The 23,026-nt window shown below is 31.3% G+C and overlaps 1 protein-coding gene across 1 annotated transcript in view; it reads right to left on the minus strand.

Moving 5' to 3' along the window:
• Positions 1–8,027: 8,027 nt before the first annotated feature.
• Positions 8,028–23,026, minus strand: part of LOC139528004 (probable ATP-dependent RNA helicase DHX37) — a 43,544-nt gene continuing 28,545 nt past the window's right edge. Inside the window, exons 22-27 of the mRNA XM_071323768.1 lie at positions 16,187–16,307; positions 12,975–13,038; positions 12,205–12,319; positions 11,057–11,363; positions 10,134–10,231; positions 8,028–8,637 (exon numbers count right to left, since the gene is read on the minus strand). Coding sequence (XP_071179869.1) covers positions 8,558–8,637; positions 10,134–10,231; positions 11,057–11,363; positions 12,205–12,319; positions 12,975–13,038; positions 16,187–16,307 — 785 coding nt within the window. The 3' untranslated portion in view covers positions 8,028–8,557. The remainder of the gene's footprint in view (positions 8,638–10,133; positions 10,232–11,056; positions 11,364–12,204; positions 12,320–12,974; positions 13,039–16,186; positions 16,308–23,026) is intronic.

Below are 23,026 nucleotides of genomic sequence, written 5' to 3' on the forward strand. Positions count from 1 at the left end.
AAAAAATAATAACTGTTTGAGAATAAAGACATGAAACACCCCTGGGTGCTGAAACAGTAACGGATTGCTATGTACTCATATTGGTAATAAATGCTAAAAGTTTACGTGCGGACAACTGCAGTTCTCCTCTGCACGTATGTAGAAAGGAACTAAACAGAATAAAATGAATTAAAACTTAAGATAACCAAATGTAGCTGCATTCGCTCCTTTCCATTTACTTCTTTAGACTGATTTGTAAACAACAGATGATTCAGTAATAGAAGAAAAGAACCAATCGGATGATGTTGACGATTTAGAGTTTAACGTCCAGTGACAAATATCATGTGCATATGAGAACGACAACACGTTATATGTACCCTGTGTTGTATTAGAAAGACACTTTCGGGCGGATTTGAGAACGTGCTACTTTAAACAGACACAAAAAATTAAGGCTGAAGAAAACGTTAATAATAGATTCATGCATATTCCAGCAGGCAATCGATATCCATATATTGAAGTGACACACCCCTTAATAAAATGCAAAGGAAGTGAAAATAAAAATGTTCTTACTAGAAGGATACTGTTGCAGCGTATTGTCATTTTTTTACTCAAGAGCATCTCATTCTTAACTTTTTCAAAGGGAAAATATAAAGGTAGCACAACTATTGTCGTGGCTAAATAACTCTTAACTGACACAATTTCAATTGTCCAACCCATTAACAGACTTTATTCCCATAATGTTCACTAAAACGTGGTATTACTCACGTTATATTACAATTATGAAATATTTACTAATTTCAATTTATATTTTAGAACCAAAGTACGATTTTGTGTCCTTTAAATGATATCTAAAATTGTTTTTTTTTTTCGCCTTTCATTACAAAAATTGCTATGCGTATAAGCATAAATACTACATACTTGCGCGACGCCTTTTAGTTTTACTGAAAACTGCGCAGACTATGAAATGTTTTTACAGTTGGAAAATGTTCTATGATATATATCATTTTGTCAGACACTTTTCTTTTTTTGATTTGATTCTTATAATGTACCTAAAATCTGTATATTAAATAGATTTTAATATTAAAATTGTGCGTTTTACTCTTAACAGACGTATAACCAACCCGATTAACAGACCAACCGCCGATATAGCCGCATACTCAATATAGATTAACCGACCTATCTCTCGGTTAGCCGAGTGTCGGCCGTGATATAACATCTGATAACATGATTTGAAATTGATTTCTTACAACTATGATAAACTCAATTGCAATATTTGATAGCAGTATAGTTTTATACAGGTATAAATTTTTGGGACAATTATATTTTGTTGTTTATTTAAATTTGCTCCTTGTAACTATAACTGGCATACGGATGCCAGTACAAATATTATTTAAACGAGGTTTCAGGAATTATATATATTTGTTTAAATTAATAGAAAATAAAAGGAATACCAACAACAAAATCGATATTAGGAAAAGATGTCAAATAGAAAAAAAGAAAGAAAAAAGTATAACGTGATTTTTTTTATATACTATTTTCTCATTGTAACATGAGTTTAGGAATTTATTCAGACGTTTTAATTGTTTGACACTTTTTGATACAATTAAGTTATACTAGATTTACTTGCTAGCAATATTAATAACACATGAAGCAATTTTTAAAATGTACATTAGAGACATTTAAAGAACAAGTGACAACTGTCAAAGATACATATATTTACACTATTTATGTTTTTGTAATCTAATATGTGCCATTATTGTGGTTCTCATCGCTGTTCTGATTGGTGGTACCTGGGGATAGATCTGGTTCTTGTTGTTGATTGTCGTCGTCTGTGGTTGTCTCAAGAGCTGTTATGTCGTCATAGTTTTTGATTAGTTTTTTGGTGCCTTTCTGTTGTTTTGGCAAATATGCGACCATCGGATGTCCAGTATTCGAAAATTTTATGGTTATACTTGAGATCGGCTAACTTTTGTGTAAGACCAGTTCTATACTGTGTTAAGTTTTCTGTTATGAATATGCCATCTGCATCACCCTTTAAGGCTTTTTTGTTGGTATAAACTTTGCTTCTTGTACGATATGATAGAAATCTTACTATAACCTGGGATTTACCGTTTTTTACCTTCCCTATAACATGGCTACGCCCTATATCGTTCACAGTTAGATTCAGGCCAAGTTTGGAATTACAGACTTGTAATATATAAATATCAGTGTTAATAGGGTGAGGAATTTTACCGGTACGGGGATCGATAGGCACGCGGATATTATGAAAACGCAAACTTGTTCGGCGTGAATATTGTTCTTGGTTTTCTAATCTGGTTTCAAGTTCTACAATTCTTTTGAAGAGAGTGCCAACTTCTGTATCAATTTCATTAACAATTGTGGTGTTACTTTTTACATCCTCGTTGACTTTTTCGACATTAGAATATAATCTACTAATTCTAATATTGTCAGTGTCAAGTCTTTTACCATGTTGTTCGACTAATTCAGCTATCGGTTTTACTTGCTGATCAACACATTTTTTAACCTCCTCTTCAATCATTGAGGAAAAAGATTCACCTATTTTTTCAGCAAGAATGGGTACAATTTTATTAATAACATCAGGGCTAGACAGGGCCTCTAGAACTTTATCTGCAATACTTTTCCTTGGTGCAGGTATTTTTTTTTTTTTCCATTTCTCTAAGATCACCCACTGAGTTGCGACGCCTTATTTGACGTGTTGTTTGCTTTTGTGTTCCTGGGAGAAGCTCCGGACTTAATAGTTCTTTTCGTTTGTTTGATGGTTTAGTTGTAGGAGTGTTAAGAGACATTACAGGTTGTGAACTACAAATCAATGGTTCAGAATTAAGTTCATTGTTTTGATCCGTGGGGGCAGCCATGTTGTTTGTCCTTTGTCCTTGAATGTTGACAAAGGAAAGTCTCGATAAGTAAACAAAAAATTATAATTTGGCTTTAAATGTTTGTGTAAATCATACAAGATTCACTCTGTTGTCGGTGTATTCAGTTTTGACCCGTTATATTTTAGTTATCCATCGTATTGTCCCATTCCACAAGAGAGATTTTTTACACGTCCATCTATATTAGCGCATGCCCAAAGTCCTGGCAAGTTATTTTTATATGTAAATGCTTTCTGACAGACACTTTTTCCAATTGTTTTTTTTTTTTTTTAATTTGAAATAAGATATACAATCGAATGTGAAATTATAAGCATACTAATATTTGAAATGATTGTAAATTTATCAACTACTAGTATTTATAGAGAGAAAAAAACCCAACTATATTATAAATAATAGGTAACCAACAATAAGGAAAGTCCATACACTATCTTAACATGTTTTAGAAATCTATAAAGGACACCAGTATTACAATTCAAATGAGAAAACCGATGGCGTGATTTAAACTACAACTATAAAAGAAAATAGATTAGAACAAACATGTTCTTCTATGTATATCTTACCTCTTTAAATGGGCTGCTTAATATACACGTGTTGCTTAACAATGTTACTTGAATGATTAAAAGTAGCTTTAACAAAGAGAGAAGAGAGTCCTGGTACAAAGTTGTAAGTACTTGTAATGAGGATATCTGATTTGATTCTATTTAAATTGTAAACAGTTTTTATAAATTAACACACAAGGAATTTGACATATAACGTACAGGAATCATAATTCGAAACATAACTATGATATAAGCTATGATGGACCCAAGTATTATAAAATATAAAACAATGTAAAAGAGAAATTTAACGGTGCGATTTACACTACAACTGTGAAAGAAAAGAAAATAGGTAAATCCTTTCCGTCTTTCCATGTATCAGTCACAATGAGAATCAAACTCAGCCAAATATATCTAAGAGAGTGAAATCGGCCGATACCGTTCCTTCATCAAAGATAAAAGAAGAGTAGCGGATTCACAATTCATTCCATTTGTTCGTGGTCAAGGAATATAGTTCCTAATTATTATATTGAGCATTTCTTCCGGAGTATTTTGACTACTGCTTTCTTGAAATGTTTACTATTTAAGTAGTCCTAGCAGTTGCATAATATATTCAAATAAGTAAATCATGTAGGAACAATGTATTGTGAAAAGTGAAGGTAGTGACAAGGCCAAGATGAAAGTATGATAGAAATAAGACTTCGCCAAAAAAATCCCCAAAAATCTTCTTTCTAGAAGGATTTACATAAAGGATTTGTTTTAATAATATATCATTTTTAAGGTATTAAATCAATTATATCGAACATTATTTATCGTACATGTAAAAAGCTAAAATTGAGTTCTTAAAAGGAAATCAAAATCTAACCTTGGTGATGCCAGTTCGAGATTTTACTCAAGTATGAATATTTACACAACTAAGTGTAAGTTGGTCAAAAGATGCAAGGAAATATTTTTGTTTTGTACACAAAACGTTATCTGCATAGTTTTCTCGTTAGCAGTCTTACTGAATTAAATAACAATATTGACATGGTTGTATTTCTTATTTACATAAAATAGGTTGACCAAATTTGGTTTGAAGTTGAATCATGGACTGGATCAGAAGGGAGGGGGTCGAGATACAAAAGGCAGATCACTCTAAACTTGATTTTGAGACCAATAATAATAAAAACTCATTTTAAGCAGTCAAGCGTTGCCACCCAGCACTCATTGCTAGTCTTGAGAGGGAAGCCTTTGCAAGTACAGATGCTACAGCAGCTGGACTAGCCTTGTTTGTGAAGTCTCCATTCTTCCTGTGTGCCATTGCCATGTTACTGGATATCCTACCACACCTGAACTGCCTGTCCAAACTCTTACAGAAAACATCTATAGACTTCATTATTGTAGACACACTTCTTTCTTCAACTCAGCTGGTACTAACAAACCTACTAGACAACCCAGGAACCAATACAAGACATTGCAGCCTACTTCAACAGCCTTGAGGAGTATGATGTACAGTACAAGCAGACAGAAGTTGACAGATTCCGGGAGCAAGTATACCAACCCTTCATCAACAATGTTATCAGCAACCTTCATGACAGATTCCCAAACACCAGTGTATTAGACTCCTTCTCAGTATTTGATCAAGACTTGCTTGACAACAAAGATCCATCCACCAATGAGTACTTGCAGTTTCAGAAGTTTAAAGTATTATCTCTTTCTAATATAATATTGAAAATTGGTGCAACATATTAATTTTGTTCAAATTGTATGCAGATGCTATAAATTATTAAATATTTAGTTACTTAGAGGTTCCTAATGACAACTATGACACAATTTTTTATATGTAACAAGCAATAAATTTCTAATTTCTTTGTGATATTTATTTATTAATTTTAATATTTATCTGTTTCAGCAACTAGCCAAGCAATTCCCATAAGTTGGAACTTCTGATACTGCTGAAGAAGAATTAACCTCACTAAAATACATCATTGCCTCCAAGATGAAAGACCGGACAACCAGACAGGTTTTTGAAAAGACAGCAAAGATGACAAACCTCTACCCAATACTCAGTAAATACTGCCAGAATGCCTTAGTAGTGCCAGTCTCCACTGCAGACTGTGAGAGAACCTTCAGTACTCTGAACAGTGTAAAGAGTATCTTGAGAAACAGATTCAGCCAACACATTCTGAACCGCCTGATGACAATCTCCTCAGAGGGGCCTTCTTTACAGAACTTTGATTTCCAAGCTTGTGTAACAGCACTTGCAAAAAAAAGAAGAGAAAACTGAACCTAGAGTTTTAGACAATAGTGCTTTTGAAATCTTGTGCTTTTAACTTCAGTATTGTGTATTTTGTTGCTTGTTTTAGTTATATATTATCAAAGTATATAGAACTTACAAATTGCTATTTTATTATTAATATAGACATATAGACACATCTGCAACCATATAACATACATACAGTATTACAATTACATTACAAGAGGAAAAAAGACATCGTCACACAGCGGTGAATGACAAAGAAAAAAACTGATTTTTTTTACGCCAAATGTGATACTATCCAAAATTTCTGGGGAGAACACTGAAACCATGTCTGACCTGTATCTATTCTGTCAATATATTTTTAAAATACTATGGAACTAACGTTGACAAAACGTGGTATGCTGATGTTTTGCATTGCATGCGTCATCCGCACACTCTGACCCTGCCTTTGGTCATTGCTCCATGTTAAGTTATTTTGTTTGGGCATAATTGTTGTCGTTAGATCTTTATTGTAACTATTATAACATAAACTATACCACTTTTTCTGCACCAGATACTCATTTTGATAACAAATTTCTGTTCATTAATGTTTGACGCCTAAGTATTTGAAAATCCAAATCTTATTAGAATAATGAATAATATTGTAAATTACTCCGCCGATTCAGTACCTCCATCTGGGTCGACTTCGATTTGATTGACTCAGGTTTCTTGTGTAAGTAGAGTTTAAATCGAACAGGTAGTAATTCTCTTAAACATCATCATTTTAACTTCTAGAGTCAAGTTCTAGCTACCTCGAGGGCAGGTTCAGTCAAGTACAGTAAAACAACAAGTTGGAAAACCATGTGAAGTACGTAAAAACTGAAACAAAATATCTTCACATTTACGCTACTATCATCTTACACTGGGTAACAATTTTCACAATCCCTGATGATAAAAAAAGATTCAGAGTTAAAAAAGTAAAATCCAAAAAGAATCATTCTAATATGATTAACAACCAAACTAATAATAATATTTGTGATAAGAGCTTAGATGTGGAAAACATGTCTGGTATACCTAATTCTTTTATAGTTTCATTTAATTCAAACAAGTGATTTTATACTATCCTCAAGCATCTGTCTTTTTCTAAATGCTACAACGTTTTTAGACAACTGCCAAACAACAGCAGACATCAAAACAGTAAAAGTCCTGCAACAGCAGATATCAAAATAGTAAAAGTCCTGCAACAGCAGACATCAACATAGTAAAAGTCCTGCAACAGCAGACATCAAAATAGTAAAAGTCTTGCAACAGCAGATATCAAAATAGTAAAAGTCCTGCAACAGCAGACATCCAAATAGTAAAAGTCCTGCAACAGCAGACATCAAAATAGTAAAAGTCCTGCAACAGCAGATATCAAAATAGTAAAAGTCCTGCAACAGCCCTGCAACAGCAGATATCAAAAAAGTAAAAGTCCTGCAACAGCAGACATCAAAATAGTTAAAGTCCTGCAACAGCAGATATCAAAGTAGTAAAAGTCCTGCAACAACAGATAGTAAAAGTCTGGTAACAGCAGATATCAAAATACTAAAAGTCCTGCAACTCCTTAAAATTGTTAAAGCAAACTGTCCATATTGTAGTAGTATAGTTAATAACACACTATTAAAAACAGTCCTACAAAGTATGAAACCTTTTGAGTAAATGTTTAAAGAGAGATTGTGCTTGAATCAGCAGGAATAAAAATTATGTAAAATGTTTAGAAAGATCAACAGATTTGTTTTGGTTCTCCCCTCAGCAGTAATGTCAACTAATAAGAAAGTTCAGATAAATGTACAAAAAATATTTGTGCATCACTTAGCAGGAATATAGAATAATCAGGAATGTTCATATAGATACACAGCAAAAGTGTGTGCTTCCCTCAGCAGGATGTTCAGATAGATTTACCACAAATGTTTGTGCTTCTCTCAGTAAGAATATCAACTAAAAGGAATGTTTAGATAAATGTACCACAAAGGTTTGTGCTTCTCTTTGTAAGAATATCAACTAAAAGGAATGTTTAGATAAATGTACCACAAAGGTTTGTGCTTCCATCAGAAGGAACATCAACTAATAAGAAAGTTCAGATAGATACAGTACCACACTTTTTGGGAATCTGCAGGAATTTTAACTTGTGGATTTGTGACAGCATGGCAACTCCTACTGCACTATTACTATAATATAAGGAATGCAGATATCTTCACATGTTAAACAATAAGACAAACACACTAGTGGAGGGTTGTCTCATTGGCTATAATACCACATCTTCTTACTTTTATATACACAAGTTTATGAATGTAATCCAACATCTATACATAGCTTGGTTAATAAATTAATGAAATCAAAATCAACAAAGTAAAAAAAACCAATTAGTAGTCTATTTAAATGCTTTTATATTTTCATTAACAAATAACATATAGGGTCTGGATGGGGAATCTCCATTTCTGTATTACTGATTTTTTTTAGGCAATTTTTCTTTATTCTAAAAAGTATTATCTCTTCTTTAGAATTAAGCACCCTAATAATATGTTAGGCCTATTTTTCTCTAATTCTTATTTTTTTAATTTTTTTTCTGCGTTATTGATCCATTATTCTCATCCAGAACCTCATTATTGGCAAACATCATAACAATATTATGTATAAAGAGATGAATGTTTTATCACAGACTGTATACACAACTAGACAACACAATCACTTGGTCAAATAAACTCTCATGTTATCAATGTACAGACTACTTAAGTTTCTTCTGTCGCTTGACCGTAGGACATTTCTTAACCTCATGGTTTTTCCTTGCATGAATGAACTGAACATTATCTATGTTATCTGCTGGGCGAGGTTGATCTCTCAATATCTGTTGTGTAGAGGTTGTTTTAATTCCTTTGAATTATAGGATAGAATCACTTAACTGGTGGCCAGGTCATTTCAATTTCTGTATGTTTAGACTGAGGTACCCATTGGCAAAATGTGTTGAGCAGATCTGAAAAAAAAATATTATCTGAAAATTATTGCTGTTTTGAAAGAATTCCAATTTGACTGACATAAGGGACGACATAAAAAAATCAATGAAGGATAAATAACTTAATTCAAATTGTTTATGGGTGGGGGTCAAAATTGCTGCAAGTTTTGTTTAATTGACATCGATTTTATATATATCCTTATTGGTCAATCAATTTTTCCCAAATTAAGTTAAGAGGGGGGTAGGGGGTCAGTGAAAAAACTATGACAATATACTATATATAAACTATATGAAGTTTTTTATCCTACATTGAACTTTTGATGTCGTCCCTAACACAGAACAGTTCAAAATTTTGGAATAAAATGTAGGTGTGCTAATCATACCCCACTTGTAACTAAGTATTAGTCAAAAGTATCTGACTGATCAGAAAAGAGGTACACAAGATGCTGATAAAATATGAACACCTTGTGAAAATAGATTGACCAAAATATTTGGTTAATGAACTTAAAGACAAACTGACAGACTGACAAGGGGGTTACAATATAGCCACACTCTTTAATGCGGGCATAGTTATATAGGTCATTGATACCCATTATGAAAATCAGAATTCAGTAAATAGTTAACTTTAAAAGTTGAGGGAAATTGTAGCCAGAGATTTTACTAAACTGCAAAATTAACCAATTTAATTTTTTTTTTAAATATGAATGCTTAGCCAAAAGAATGAAGTCAAAATGTGGGCATAATGGAAAAAGAATTCGGTATGGTGCTTTAATTCAGGTTGAAAAATCCTTCATTATCAATACAGAAATTCCAAGTTAATTTATGCTCCCGATACTACACTGAATGTTTTCCCATCATACCCATTGATATTAATGCAAAATAAAAGTCAATTTATTTGAATTGAAAGTATCAAAATAACTCTCTAGATCATCATATATAGAAAACAAGAATGTGTCCATATTACAAGGATGCCCCACTCGCACTATAATTTTCCATGTTCAGTGGACCTAAAATTCGGGTCAAAACTTTAATTTGAAATTAAAATTAGAAAGATCATATCATACGGATCATGTGTGCTAAGTTTCAAGTTGATTTTGACCAAAAACTTTAACCTGAACGGACGCACGAACGGAGGCACAGACCAGAAAACATGATGCCCCTTTACTATCGTAGGTGGGGCATAAAAACTTTCTGATTACCGAAGTAAAGGAAATTTAAACAGGTTTTCCCTTGACCAGGCAAGGTCTTTAGGATCATGCCTATTACAATTGTTCTTTTAAATGAATTGCACATCACATTTATATATCTCAGTCCTATTTAACAATTATGACCTTGACGTGAAAAAATGAACAAGATTCTTTCCCTTCTGTTTATCTTAAACCTACATAGGATTTATATAAAACAAAAAACAGACAACTCTATTGATCATACTAAATCCAACAACAACAAAAATACTTGATTTCATCAATAAAAATATTGTGTAACCTTAACATATCAAAACTTGTTGTAGAACTTACATTTTGGATCTTTCTGCCAAGCTTTTAACAAAGATTCTTTACTATCTACACCAGCTGATACTAGTTCCTTCAATAATTTTTCTGTTCTTGGTTGCAATCTGAAAAGAATAAAATATATGCATAAAGAGATTCACAGACATTGCATAGATATAAGAAGATCTAGATCTATGTGGTATGAGTGCCAATGAGACAACTCTACATCCAAGTCACAATTTGTAAAAGTAAACCATGTGTGATTACCAATACAACCAATACATATCACAAAGAACCTAAAAATCAAACTTGGTATCAACTGGTGCAGAAAGCATTAGGCTTCCATGTAAAAGTTTCACTATAAGAAAGGGCAGGCAGAAGTTGCTAAAGCCTGTAATTCATAAATACACAGAGATAATAAAACTAAGCAGGGACCTAGCCTCTGGCAAATATTGTCCTTATCAAGTTCACTTTCACAGTTCTTTTACCATAGGTGCCAAATTTCAAAATTAAAGGTAATATCTAGCTCATAAAACATAGTTTTTAAGGGACTCAACTGCTAAATCTATGACATATTGTATTTTTCTTTCTTAGATTTGAACCATTTAAGATCTGAAAATCAAATGTATCCTAAAACTGTGTGATGGATGCATATAAAACATAAGTTTAATCTATGAAAGTAACAGCAATTCTACTGGTTTGAGGAAAAAATTTGGTTTCATAAAATATGCATAAACAAAATAAATCCTTTAGAAATTATTCTTTTGATAACATAAATTAATTGTTGCTTATATCATGACCTATGAAACATATTTTTTCTAAAAAATTACAGTGTTTAAGTGTTATTGTCATTGACGTTGTCATTTTTATTTCATTTTGCAGATGTATTGCAACTCTCATTATACAAAAGCATATTTGGTGTTTGAAAAGGTTGATTATAAGAAACTTACTTTGCCCAAGATTTGACCATAGTTGATGGTGACGACAGCAACATAGTAACATATTTCTTCATTCCTGGAACAACAGCTCCTTCAAGCAGAAATCTGGCAAACCACCGATATTTATCTAAATTAGCTGGGTATTCTAAATCAACACTGGGGACTTCCCAGCAACACCTACTAAAAGTGCTAGTCATGTGACATCTTATTTGATCTTTTGATTTGTCATAAGATGGTGGAGGATCTTCTTGTGGTTTGGACAAAGTACAAAAACTTGGTGCATAAACTGGTAACCACTCTGATTCAATGGCACTGATACCTGAAAAGTTAGCAAAAATAATGGTAAAAGCTAAATTTAACAGCTTAATTGGTGGTGTTTAGTCTTTAGTTGTCTTTTCCTTTTTCAGCCATTGCATTGTAAAGTTTATTTTCAACTTATGAGTTTAATGTGCCTTTGGTATCATTTGCCTCTGATGTAAATACAGCCTTTCTGATTTAAACACAATCATATAAGAAACCCTTAAATTCAATTGGTCTTAAAACATATTGTGGAATTATTTGATTTCAGGAATACCAATTGTCATGGATTTCCTGGATATATGTGAAACACAAATTTAAATGTTATATAAGTACCAATTGAGATCTCAGAAAACTCTGACAGCTTAGGAGCCTCTTCAGTTATTGTCTTTTGTCTTAGACTTAATGAGTTTTTTTCCTTCATATTTGGATAACTTGGTGTTTATGGTGGATCTTTTATAGTCTCTGTTTTATTCACTCATAACTTTTTGAGACTTGTAGACATTTAGAGCTAAAATTGGTTTGTAGACATGTCTTCTGAAATCTGTATTTTGATATCTACATCTATAGTTTTATTGTGTTGTAGAGTAACTCTTCTATTGACATTTATCCCGAACATCCTTTTTAAACGTTATTTCTGATTTCTCTTGTATATGCTGGTATAAAAATAATACAATTAAAGCAATACGATCTTGTTCTGCAGAATGCAACTGTTAAAATATGTTGAAATCTTGATGAATGCAAAGTGATTATTTGTAGACATGTTATTGATGATAATCCCTTAATTTAAATGGTTTATATAGATATACTGTATGGATAAAAGGCATATCCATATATTAAGCTGTGTATAAATATGACAATACCTTTCATGTATAGTTTTGATGTTTCTTCTATATGTTGGTAAACAATAAATTCTGGTTTCTGTTTGTATAATACTGAGAAAGGGTGAATAAATACTGGTTCATCTAATTCTGTACACTGTAACACAAAATAAACAATAGTTCAGATATTTTAAAATCATTTACACTAAACAGCCTAAATAGATTTCCTCATACAGAATGTCCACATTTTAAGAATGTTTCAAGGTAGATTTCACATATGAAAGCTTTAGAAATCTTCAAAATAAAAAAGCATGATTTTTTATTCACCATATACCTGTAAGTGGTACCCATAATTTGATATTTTTACATATTATGTCTGTTTTGTTCACATATTGCTTTCAAAATAATGTAATGTAACATACAAGTGAGAGGTTTAGCTATCTATAAAACCAGTATAATCCACCATTTTCTATATTAGGAAATGACTGTACGATATCAGGAATATGGCAACTGTTTTCTGATTGTTTGATGTTTTTGAGCTTTTGATTTAAAAGTTCTTATCATTACTATTGAAACCATGTTTTCTAAAAGTTATCAAACTTAAAAAAAATTCCATGTTTTATAGTAATCCCTGTAAAGCCGAGAATTTTAAGTTTCTATTTGACACGATTATAGACAGGTATTTAATTTATATGTAAATCTTTGTTTACCACTTCAAGTTTAAATAATTTCTCTCAGGAGTAACAAAACATAAGATCAAAAGTAAAAAAAATATGAGAATCAAGTCTTCATATTAAATGTCATCAACTGACCTGATAGGCATGTTTCCTTTTCTTTAAAGTTTCATCAGCATCAGGTGGAGGATCAGGGAATCTTCTGTAATAGTGAAGTTTAAATTAAAGTACTGTAGATTCATCTAATTTCTAGGATACCAATTTTTGTAGATTGAAAAAAAAATTATTTGATTTGATATGATGGGATTTGCCAAAGTTTGTTTTTATGTTTTTAATTTAAAAACAAGAGTGCACACACTGAAATGTCTCGCCTTCTATACTAATCATTGATATTATGTTGATAAGTCCTAAATATAAAGCTTTATTACAACTGTCACATAAACTTAACATTCACCAAGAAGAGTGCACATGCTGAAATGTCTGGCTTTCACTAATCATTGATATTATGTTGATAGTCCTAAATACAGAGGCGGATTTAGAGGGGAGCCCAGGGAGGCTCGGGCCCCCACTTTTCTTGGAAAAATTTGGTTGAGGCCATAGTTATTTTATTCTTAGTTTTACGAATCCGCCGACCCTAACTTTTGCCGAATTGGAAAAAAAATAAAATTGGAAAACGACAATTTTTTTTTAAATTTTTTTTTCCGCCCGCCGCGGTGCTTTGTTGTAAAAATAAAATAATTTGGTTTTTAGTTGTATTTTTAGATCCGACTCTGCACAGCGCTTGAAAGAATAGGAATTTACGCTTAGCGATCGATGTTAGAAAGGACTTGAATGTTTTTGGCCACCATGGTGCGGTGGTTCCGTATATAGTTGGTTATGATTTTGACCTTGCGGTAATCAAAAACAAAGTAAAAGGGGAGTCTGATACATCTATTGGCCAAATGTGTAACAAGACAAAGTCATTGTCAGGGAATCCTTGTCCTGTGAAAGTCTGATGGAGGTGACTTATTATCATTTATGCAGGTATGTATTTTTAAATTAGAATTTCATCAAGATGAAAAGCAATTCTTAAATATGAAAGTATGCAACATTTGTGTGTTGGTGAAATGCATGAAAACAATATTTATAGCTGTAATTTTGTAGTAGTTTCTATCTGAGATTTTTTTCTTATAGTTATATGTGAAAAAAAAACATATTAGTAGTGAATACTGCAATAGCAAACAGTCCACTGTGACTGAATCTTAGTTACTTAAGATAGTCTGTCCGACCTTGCCCCAGGATAACATTTGAATTGTCTCCTAGAGGAGGGAATCAAAACCCTCATACACAAACATGATTGGAGTCTCAAACAATTTTGGAATCTAAATTGTATTTTTCAGTGTAAAACAAAATTCCTATTTTATATATATATATATATATATATATATACAACTCGTCTAAACATCAACCCAACAATGTTACATCTGTAAATTTGCTTTCGCAAATTTTTGGTTCTTCCCTTTATATTAAAAATGTACAAGGCAGAAAAAGTGGTATGATATGATTGAATCACTGGTATGAATGAAACAATTTCTGAGATTTTTTTCATCTTTTATTTTAAATAGGTATCACAGGTTTTCAATGATGTTTGCTTTTTTTGTAGGGACTTTGAAGACATTGCAAACAATCCTGAAATAGTTCAGCTGAAGGAAGACTTCAGTAATGTGCAGCCCATATACAAAGGATGCATTGGAAGAAAATGAAACCTGCGACCAGGAATGCCAAAAAAGTTAAAAAGTCCAAAATTGAACATTGAACTGTCATTGTCTGCTGTAAAAAATAAATAAAAAAAGTATTTATACTTGAATTAAAATTTGTTTTAATTCCAGATGAAGTACATAGATACTGACATATTAAAGAGTATTAAATCAATCCATGTTCAGAGCACAAGCGCATGTCATCATTTGTGAAGTTCTGCAGTTTGTTTTTGGAATGTGTTCTGTTTTGGAAGTTTGTTTTTTTTTCTTCCTCCTACCCATTCTTTTCTTAATAGGTGTCCGTAAAACGAAATAAATAAAAAAAAAAAGAAAATCTTGAATTTTTTTTTTTTTTTTTTTTCGTCCTCCTACCCATTGGTTTTGTAAGAAAATTTCGTAAAACTAAAAATATAATAACTATGGCCTGATTATATAGGGGATCACTGAAGCATGACCGGAGCAGGCCCTCTCTTAGGCAGTCAGTGGGCCCCCACTTATGACAATTTCTGGATCCGCCACTGAAATATAAAGCTTTCTTACAACTATCACATAAACTTAACCAAGAAAACTAAACATTGACCAATAAACCATGAAAATGAGGTCAAGGTTAGATGAACCATGCCAGGCAGGCATGTACAACTAACAATTCTTCCATACAACAAATAAAGTTGACCTATTGCATATAGTTTAAGAAAAACAGACCTAAACACAAAAACTTAACACTGAGCAATGAACCGTGAAAATGAGGTCAAGGTCAAATAAAACCTGCGAGACTGACAAATAGATCATAAAATATTTCCATACACCAAATATAGTTGACCTATTGTAATTAGTATTAGAAAAAAAGACCAAAACTCAAAAACTTAACTTTGACCACTGAACCATGAAAATGAGGTCAAGGTCAGATGACACCTGCCAGCTAGTCATGTACACCTTTCAATCATTCCATACACCAAATATATTAGATCTATTGCATAAAGTATAAGAAAAACAGATCAAAACACAAAAACTTAACTATAACCACTGAACCATGAAAATGAGGTCAAGGTCAGATGACACCTGCCAGTTGGATATGTACACCTTACAGTCTTTCCATACACCGAATATACTAGACCTATTGCTTATAGTATCTGAGATATGGACTTGACCACCAAAACTTAACATTGTTCACTGATCCATGAAATGAGGTCAAGGTCAAGTGAAAACTGTCTGACGGGCATGAGGACCTTGCAAGGTACGCACATACCAAATATAGTTATCATATTACTTATAATCAGAGATAATTTAACATTACAAATTTTTTTTTTTTTTCAAGTAGTCACTGAACCATGAAAATGAGGTCAAGGACATTGGACATGTGACTGATGGAAACTTTGTAACATGAGGCATCCATATACAAAGTATGAAGCATCCAGGTCTTCCACCTTCTTAAATATAAACCTTTTAAGAAGTTAGCTAACGCCGCCAGATCACCATCTCTATGTCGAGCTTTCTGCAAAAAAAAGTTGCAGGCTCCACAATAAAATGATGTGGTATGATTATGATAAAAAGATCAAATCATGCTGATACAAACAGACTACTTGTGGGGACTTCATACTAAATTTAATGTGTTACCTAGCAACATGATCTGCTAGTCCAGCAAGTATAATCTGTCTGATTAATTTCGCCTGTATATCTGATGGGGGTTTCAGTTTAGGGTCCAAACAAATATTGGCATCTGGTATCACCATATTAACTGCAAATATAAAAAAAAATGTTTATTATATTGCTAGAATATACATTAGGCTTTCCATTAATTTAAGACATACATTTGCACATAGTATAAGGTAACCACTCATAAAAGTTTTAGAGACCTGCATACATATGAGAAGTGTTGTCTCACCCACCCATTGTGCATACCTGCCAACTTTCACGATTTAGGCGTGTACTACACGATTTTGACCCTTTGTCACGATTGCACGATCGTGTTCCTGGAAAACCCTCTAAAACACGATTTGGTGAAAATCTTCACGAAAAATATTGTTGTTCCCGATTTTGAACTGTGTCCAATGGAGGAAAATCGTGTTCAGCCAATCAAATTGTGTGTTTCTCATGATCAAATTAATCAGCCAATCAAAAACGTTTTCTCTCAAGATTATTTTAACATGCTAGATATTGAACTTGTGTTGTATTCCTCATGGATCAAGATGGCCGCTGAGCTGATAACACTGTGAAAAGTCAGCTCCCAATTTTTGCAATATTTTCAGCAGTTTAATTGTCTGAAATGGATTAATTTTATGGCCAAGAAGTAGTTTTTGAAGTGATGCATCCATTGATATGCTTTTTGTGTGATATATTTCAAGAAAATAGGAAATATTAGACATTTTCAAGGATTTTATTGTGTAAACTTGAATGATTGGATTTATCTACTATAGACATATATAATTATATTGTGTGCAATATGCCTGGAGGTAGTAACCCTTCAAATAGACTTTCAAGTCAATCAGCAGATAAACAGAAACAAGTTAAAACTGTTCAGTCTTTATTAACAGCTAAGAAAGATAAAGATATTAGTAAACAACCTACAAAGAGAACTCGCTCAGATGTGTCAACAGATTCCAATACAAGTATGGATTTATCAGGGATAATTAATTTTCAAAAAGACCTAGATGAAATCAAGTTTAGCCTCAAGGATGTAACAACAAAAGATGATCTGAATGAAGTAACAAAAGACCTTGTCAAAACAGCGGACCTTGAGAATATGGTTACTGGTATTGTGAAAAAACTTTTTAGTAAATTTGAATCCACTTTAGATAAAAAGATGAATGAGAGATTGAATAAAATCCAAACAGACATGCAAGAAAAGGTGGAGGCCTTATCGATTGAAAATGAACATTTGAGAAGGAAGATAGATCAGAATGAAGCCAAAACAATATCAATTAAAAAAGAACTGTCTGAAACAACAGAAATTGCTAAAGTAACAAATATAAGCAGTAACTACAATGAACAATACTCCAGAAAGAATAACATCAAGGTATTTAATTTTCCCTGGAAAGAGCAGCAAGATCTCCGTCAAGATTTTATACAAATGGTAAAGTCTGACTTAAATATAACACTGCATGACCGAGATATTGTAGCCATCCATCGTTTACCTGCACAGCGAGAACCACGACCATTAATCGTAAGGTGTTTTAATACTGACGTAAAGAGGAGTATAATGAGAAAAAGAAAAGAACTAAGAAACAAAGTAAAATTTGTAGATGATGTTACCACCAGAAATATGGCTCTTATAAAAAGACTTGAAGATAGTGGAAGGTTTGATCAGGTGTGGTATTTCAACTGTGGCATTTATGGCAGAACTGATAATGGTCTCCAAATGAAATATGGGTTGTATGATGACATCAACAGAAGACTGAGAGAAGGGAAGTAACTCTGACTTTTTGGAGGTTAAGAAATATACATGTACTTTGTTGATTTAGACTCAATACTGAAAGAAGGGAGATAATTCTAGATACTTTAAAAAAAAAAAAAAACACACAATTATTACTTAAAGTTTGTATATTATTTCGAAATTTCTGATCTGATTATATATTATGTCAATCAAAATAAAGATTTATTAAGATAGTTGAGTGAATATTTAACTAAACAGAGAAAAATATTGCAAAAATTGAAACTGCATCATTACATTGTATGCAGAAAACAGGAAGAATGCCTGTTGTCTTGATACTGTTTATAATTTTTTATCTCATAGTTTCATCACTTTTTCAAATTATTTTTTTTCCTTTTTTGTTTTTTTTGTTAAAACAAGATACTTTTTCAGTACAAATAACCCATCTGATGAATATTGCTTTTAATTTATTGTATTCTTTTTGGACTTCACATTTTGTTCTTCGCATAATTGAATGGGGTCTCTAAAGATATTATCAGTTAACTGTCAAGGTCTAGGTGACATTGAAAAGAGAAGAGATGTATTTAATTTCCTTAAGTCTAAAAAATGCAACATCTATTGCATTCAAGATACACATTTCACAAATGAAAGTGAAATGAATATTAAGACCATGTGGGGCTATGAGTGTTATTTTTCATCTTTCTCCTCAAACTCTAGAGGAGTTGCTGTAATGTTTAATAATAATTTTGAGTTTAAAGTATTAAAAGAGAAGAAAGATGTAAATGGTAATTATCTAGCATTAGATATTGTTATAGACAAGGAGAGAGTAACACTTCTATCATTGTATGGTCCTAATGCAGATAATCCTAATTTTTACCATCTTATTATGTGTATTATAGAAGATTTTGGAAATGAAAACTTTATAATATGTGGTGATTTTAATCTTGTATTGTATCCCAATATAGACTATTGTAACTATTTACATATTAATAACCCTAGTGCTAGAGATAAAATTTTAGAAATTATAGATCAATGGAACCTTATAGACCCTTTTAGGGAACTTTTCCCAGACTTGCGTAGATATACATGGAGAAAAAAGAAGCCCTTTAAACAGGCTAGGTTGGATTTTTTTCTTTTTACAGATAATATGTTAACAAATTTACTAAATTGTAAAATTGAACCTAGCTATCGCTCAGATCATTCTTTTGTAATTTTAGAGCTACAATTTAACCCATTTATAAGAGGTAAAGGACTGTGGAAATTCAATAATTCCTTATTATATGATCAAGAATATGTAAATATTGTTAAAGATAAAATATTTGATGTCAAGAAACAATATTGTGCACATGTTTATGATTTGGAACATATTGATGAAATTTATGATGAAAATTTACAACTTACTATAAACAAGCAATTATTTCTTGAGACTTTATTGATGGAAATCAGAGGAAAGACTATTTCATATGCAAGTTATAAGAAAAAAGAAAAGGATAAAAAGGTTCTAGATTTACAAAGGGAAATTGATTTATTAGAAGCAAATTTTAAGGAAGAATTAATAAATCAATTAAAAGATAAAAAACAAGAACTGGAGGATATAAGGAAAGAAAAGATGAAGGGTAAATTAATACGTTCAAGGGTAAAATGGATTGAGGAAGGAGAAAAGCCAACTAAATATTTTTGTGGTCTTGAGTCAAAAAATTTTACTAGTAAAATTATACCAAAAGTCGAAACAGAAGATGGAAGGATTATAACAAAGCAATGTGATATTTTAAAAGAAACAAAAGTATTTTATGAAACATTATATAAAAATAGGGACTGTAGTTTAAATGGCTGTAAATTAGAACAATTAGAAAATGATTTAAAAAATTTAAATTTTGAAAAATTGACAGAGGATGAAAAAAATAATTTAGAAGGGGAGATAACTATAGCTGAGGCAGGTTTAACATTACATAAAATGAAAAATAATAAATCTCCTGGATCTGATGGTTTTTCGACTGAGTTTTTTAAATTTTTTTGGAAAGATTTAAAATATTTTATTGTAGAATCTCTAAATTATGGATTTCACATTGGATCATTATCAGTCACTCAAAAACAAGGTATTATCACATGTTTACCAAAGGATAACAAGCCACGCCATTTTCTGAAGAACTGGCGCCCAATTTCATTATTAAATACAGTTTATAAAATTGGGTCAGGGGTGATCGCAAATAGATTTAAAAAAGTTTTAGATAAACTTATCAATTTAGATCAAACTGGCTTTATAAGTGGGCGTTATATGGGAGATAATATCCGACTTATATATGATATTTTGCAGTATACCGAGGAAAAAGATATACCTGGTTTATTACTGTTGATAGACTTTGAAAAAGCTTTTGATACAGTATCCTGGGATTTTCTTTTAGCAGTTCTGACTTTTTTCAACTTTGGGAATTCCATAATCAACTGGATAAAAGTACTTTACAATAATATTAGCTCTTCAGTCATTCAGGGTGGAAATTTATCAGAGTTCTTTGGTATTGGACGAGGCTGTAGACAGGGGGACCCATTATCACCGTACCTTTTCATATTATGTGCAGAGATTTTGGCAATAAAGGTTAGAGGTAATAAGAAAATACAGGGTATAGAAATTTCTCAAGTTGAACATAAACTATCTCAGTTTGCAGATGACACTTCTCTGGTTTTAGATGGAAGTGAAGAATCTATGGAAGAAGCTTTATTAGAGCTAGATTGGTATGCGAAACTTTCTGGACTAAGGATAAATTTTACAAAAACTCAAGTAGTATGGATAGGAAGTAAAAAATACAGTAGAGAAATGTTATGCCAGAACAGAGATTTAGCATGGGGGTCAACTTCTTTTAAGCTGTTAGGGATAAACTTTGATATTGATCTTGATAAAATTTTAAACTTAAATTATACTGATAGGTATCATCAGATAAAAAATTTGATAAATACATGGTCTAAAAGAAACTTAACAGTTATTGGTAAAATATCTGTGGTTAAAACTCTTATTCTTCCAATACTTAATCATCTCTTTTTAACATTACCAAACCCAAATGCTGAGATGATTAAGAAAATTAATGATGCTATTTATTATTTTTTATGGAACTCACCAGTTCATAGAGTTAAAAAAGAAGTGTTACACATGGATTATAAGAATGGTGGTTTAAAGATGATAAATATTCATCTATTTATGATAGCTTTAAAATGTACATGGATAAGAAAATTGTTTAGTTCTAACTGTAAATGGTCAACTATTTTATTTACAAATATGGATAAAGAAAAATTGTTTAAACTAGGAAATAGTTACACAACAAATACTATTTCAAATGTCAAAAATAAATTTTGGATTGATGTATTTAAAGCATGGCAATATTTTGCAGATAAAGATATAAATTCTACATGGGAATATTTTCTTGCTAGTCCATTATGGATGAATAAGAATATAAATATCAACAATAAACATGTATTTTATAGAAGTTGGTATAATAAAGGTATTGTTTTTGTAAATGATGTGATTAGTAATAGTGGAAAGTTTCTCTCATATGGGGAAATAAAAGACAAATTTGATATTTCTGGGAATATAATGATGTATAATAGTATCATTTCAGCATTAAATAAGACAAAGAAGCTGTATTCAAGGGGAGATAATAAGCTCACAGAACCTTTTATTCCCTCTTTTGTTCAAACCATTTTAAAAAGGAAAAAGGGAACTAAAGATATATATTGGATGTTAATACCTAAAGTGGTTCCTAATGGGGAGAAAAAGTGGAATCAAATTTTGGAACTTAATGAATTGGAATGGAGAGAAATTTTCAAACTTCCTTTTACAGTTACTAATAACACAAAATTACAATGGTTACAGTTTAGAGTAAATCATAGAATATTAGCTACAAACAAATTTTTGTGTAAAATTAATGTCATAAATAGCCAGCTATGTAATTTTTGTAAGGAAGAAATAGAAACTATAGAACATGTACTATGGAATTGTGAAAATGTCCAGAATTTATTAGAAGAAATAGATATATGGTTTTTATCTAATGGTATAAGTATTTCATTCACCAAAAAGAATTTTTTGTTTGGTGATGTCTCACATGTATACAAGGGTGAAATTTCAAATCTGATTTTTCTGTGTCTTAAACAATATATTTATAATACAAGATATTTCCAGAAAGTTTTATCAATTCATGCTGTGAAGAAAGTACTAAAAGATCTTTATAATTTAGAGAAGTGTATAGCAGTAAGAAACAATAAACTTGAGAGTTTTAATAAATTGTGGATTCTATTTACTCATTTGTTTCAATTGTAATTAAAGTCCTATTATAATTCATATGTGAAAAAAAAATGATAGAATGTTAATTTTTGAACTATCAAAAAAGCTACATCAAATATTCATCAGAAAATTATATTTATTTTTATTTTATTTTTTTTTCTGTATTAATTTTTTCTTTTTTTTTCTTTATTTTAAATTTTGATTAATTTAAATTGATTAATTTAACCTCAAATTTTCCATTCTTAAAAAAATGAAAAAATCTTGAATATCTGTATGTTTGTTAAAATGATTATTCTAATATGATGAATTCATGTATTTGTGGTCCTTATTTTTGAACTTTTATTATGTTATTTTTATTGCAAATGAAAAATGTTGTATTATATTGTAACTACAGCTGATATATTTTTTTGTAAAATGAACTAACAAATACTAACACATATATATTTACATGATCTATTGCTAACATTAACGAGGCCGGGATAAGGTACCGGTATTCGATGTTTTCATTACTAACAAATGTACAGATTTCAATAAAAAAATGAAAATTAAAAAAAAAAAAAAATTGTGTGTTTCTCATGATCAAATTAATCAGCCAATCAAAAACGTTTTCTCTCAAGATTATTTTAACATGCTAGATATTGAACTTGTGTTGTATTCCTCTGTTTGTTGGTTAAAAACGTGAACATGGCAAATGATTTTTCAACTGCAAGGAGGTTCTTACACAGAATAAGAATAAAAGCATGGCTGATTGACAAACTACAATGATGCAGTACTACCATAAAGATAATAAATAGTAGTTTATTCACTAATTTATTGA

Source organism: Mytilus edulis, chromosome 6, assembly GCF_963676685.1.
Source record: "Mytilus edulis chromosome 6, xbMytEdul2.2, whole genome shotgun sequence".
NCBI classification, from domain to species: Eukaryota; Metazoa; Mollusca; class Bivalvia; order Mytilida; family Mytilidae; genus Mytilus; species Mytilus edulis.